This window comes from Tupaia chinensis, unplaced genomic scaffold, assembly GCF_000334495.1.
Source record: "Tupaia chinensis unplaced genomic scaffold, TupChi_1.0 Scaffold000375_1, whole genome shotgun sequence".
Lineage (NCBI taxonomy): Eukaryota > Metazoa > Chordata > Mammalia > Scandentia > Tupaiidae > Tupaia > Tupaia belangeri.
Window position 1 is genome coordinate 26,407 of NW_006159873.1, and position 2,758 is coordinate 29,164.

The following is a 2,758-nucleotide window of genomic DNA, read 5'->3' on the forward strand; positions in this document are numbered from 1 at the left end:
AGTTTGGTAACGATGATATATGTAAGATGTTTCTGATACATATTGACTTGGCAATACAAGGCCATCTTGATTCCAGACAGATTTTGTAATTGTTTTTCTATTTCTGTGAAGAATGTTCGAGGTTAATTGGATCGAAATCACATTGGATATGTAAATTAATTTGGGTAGGACTGACATTTTGATGATATAAGATACAATAACCAAATAGATCCATTCATCCGTCACTCATCTTTTCACTCTACAAGATTGTATTCCTCAAAAACTTTGATTTTGCCCATTGCTGAATGTGTAAAGGCATTTAAACACTGTCTTCCAGTTCGCAGACTAGTAAACCAAGCGGCCCGGGAGTGCTGAGTCTCTGGGTTGGAGCCCACCGAGCGCCGCGCAACCCGGAGCCGGAGCCAAGGACCGGGAGCCGCAGCAGCCGCCCATCAGCGCCAGCTTCTGCGCGGGGGCGGGGGCCGGGGCCGGGGGGCCCCCACCCCCCGCCGATCAGCGCGAGCTTCTGCCGGCTGCTCCGCAGGGCTCGCTGCACATCGCGGTTCCGCAGGCTGTAGATGAGCGGGTTCAGGGTGGGGATGACCACGGTGTAGAAGACGGACGCCACTTTGCCCTGCTCCATGGCGGCGGCGGGCTGCGCGTACATGAAGAACGCGGTGCCGAAGAACAGGCTCACGGCCGCCAGGTGCGCGGCGCAGGTGGAGAAGGCTTTCCCGCGCCCCTGCGCCGAGCGCACCCGCAGGACCGCTGCGAGGATGCAGGCGTAGGAGGCTGAGATCGCAAGGAGGGCCCCGACGATGACCGCGCTGCACAGGACCAGGAGCACCAGCTGGTTCAGCGCCGTGTCCGAGCACGACAGGGACAGGAGGGGCGGCACATCGCAGAAGAAGTCGTCGATTTCCAGGGACCCACAGAAGGACAGGCTGAAGGTCATCGCCGTTTGAGTGACGGCGTTTACTGCGCCCCCGAAGTAGGACCCTGACACGAGCCTGGCGCAGACCCGCGGGGACATGCGCACGGGGTACAGCAGAGGGCTGCAGATGGCCACAAAGCGGTCGTAGGCCATGGCGGCCAGCAGGAAGGCCTCGGTGGTACCGAAGAGAGATAGGAAGAAGAACTGCGCCGCACACCCGGCCAGGGAGACCGCGCGGTCCCGCCTCAGGCAGTCGATCAGCGCCCTGGGCGCGATGGTGGACGAGTAGCAGAGGTCCAGCACCGACAGGCTGCGCAGCAGGGCGTACATGGGCGTGTGCAGGTGCGCGTAGGCCCCGATCAGGACCGTCAAGCCGAGGTTCCCCACCACGGCTGCGACGTACAGGATCAGGAACACCAGGAACAGCGCTGTCTGCGTGCCTGGGCCCCCTCTGAACCCGAGTAGAACAAACTCGGTGGCATATGTGAAATTCACCATTGCGTGGTGCAGCCAGAGTCAGAGAGGAGGAGGAGAGGGAGAGGGGAGGACAAAGGAGAAACTGGGAACCAAATATGTTTAATGTTTACAGCATTCAGTTAAGTTAAATTTGAGGTCTTCGTGTGGCATTGAAGACATTATGTTAAAGATCCTGGGTTTAAGGCCTTGATTTATTGTATTCCATATGTAGTAAGAAAGGAGAAGGTTCTGCTGAAAGGGAAAGAAATTGGAAGTAAGCATACACATGGTCTGTAAATGCAGCATTAGTAGTATTTAATCCTTTTTTTAGGATTTTTGTTTTTTTGCCATAGAGTATCTGTGTTTAGCAGAGAAATGGAGATAGAGAAGTCATCCCCCCACCCCCCAAGGAGGATGGCCACACTGCAATCCTTTCTCCTCTATGTTCCTCCTGCAATTTTAGGCATGCATGCACAGATGCCCAGTGTGATTTTCAAGCAGCTGGGGGGTCTGGGTCTTGAACTTAAGTCAGCCATGTGGAAATCTAGCACCTTAACTACCACGCCAAATGCTGGGCCCTGTACTATTTACTTCTAATTTCACCAGTAGCAATAGGGAAAGGAATCGCTGGCCTATTTGGAATCGCTTCCCTCCACACCACTAGTATTTTGGTTTTTTTTTTGTTTAGAAGACACTCAAAATCAGAGCCTGAAGACAGACCAGAGGAGCCTGCAAGTGGCGGCTGCCTGGGTGGTACTTTAGGGGAGTTCTTTCCCGCTGGGCAAGGGTGCTGGCCAGCGCTGTCATTTCTGTGTATAAAACTGAGTTGGATTCTTTCATCACACTATGTGTAATAATTTCTTGTTGCTACTGTGACAGGTACCTCAGATTCAGTGACTGGACAGCACAAGTCAATTACCTTGCACTTCCAGGGGACAGAGATGTTGGAAGTATAGATTCCAAAATCAAAGTAGTTAAATCTGGGGAGGAAGAAGAAAATCACAAAGCCATTCTGAGACTAAAGGGAAGCAGAGTAAATTATTTTCACGCAAAACAGTAGTTCAAGTTTTGAAATGCTCACAGGTGTGGCCCTGAGGCAAATCCCTGCATCGTTGAACATAAACATGGTGTGGACAGATGGTATTATTGTATCTTATTTTAATGTTTTATCAGTAAAGTGTTTTTAATGCCTACAATTTTTTATATACATAAATTGCAAAACTTTTACCTGTATATGCAAAAGTATTTTCTCTTGCAGGTTGATAGCACCAGAATACAAGCTAAGCTATGTAAAAGTTGTGTGTTTTTTTTTTTTAAAAAAAACCTGATTTGTCCATTATGTAAAAGACATAATGGATTTAATAACTCAAAGAAATCTATATCCTACTC

The 2,758-nt window shown here is 50.2% G+C and overlaps 1 protein-coding gene across 1 annotated transcript; it reads right to left on the reverse strand.

Moving 5' to 3' along the window:
- Positions 1-298: 298 nt before the first annotated feature.
- LOC102493404 (olfactory receptor 12) lies at positions 299-1,411 on the reverse strand. The gene has a single exon (XM_006153452.1). The coding sequence runs from the start codon at positions 1,409-1,411 to the stop codon at positions 299-301; it is 1,113 nt and encodes a 370-aa protein (XP_006153514.1).
- Between the last annotated feature and the right edge of the window lie 1,347 nt (positions 1,412-2,758).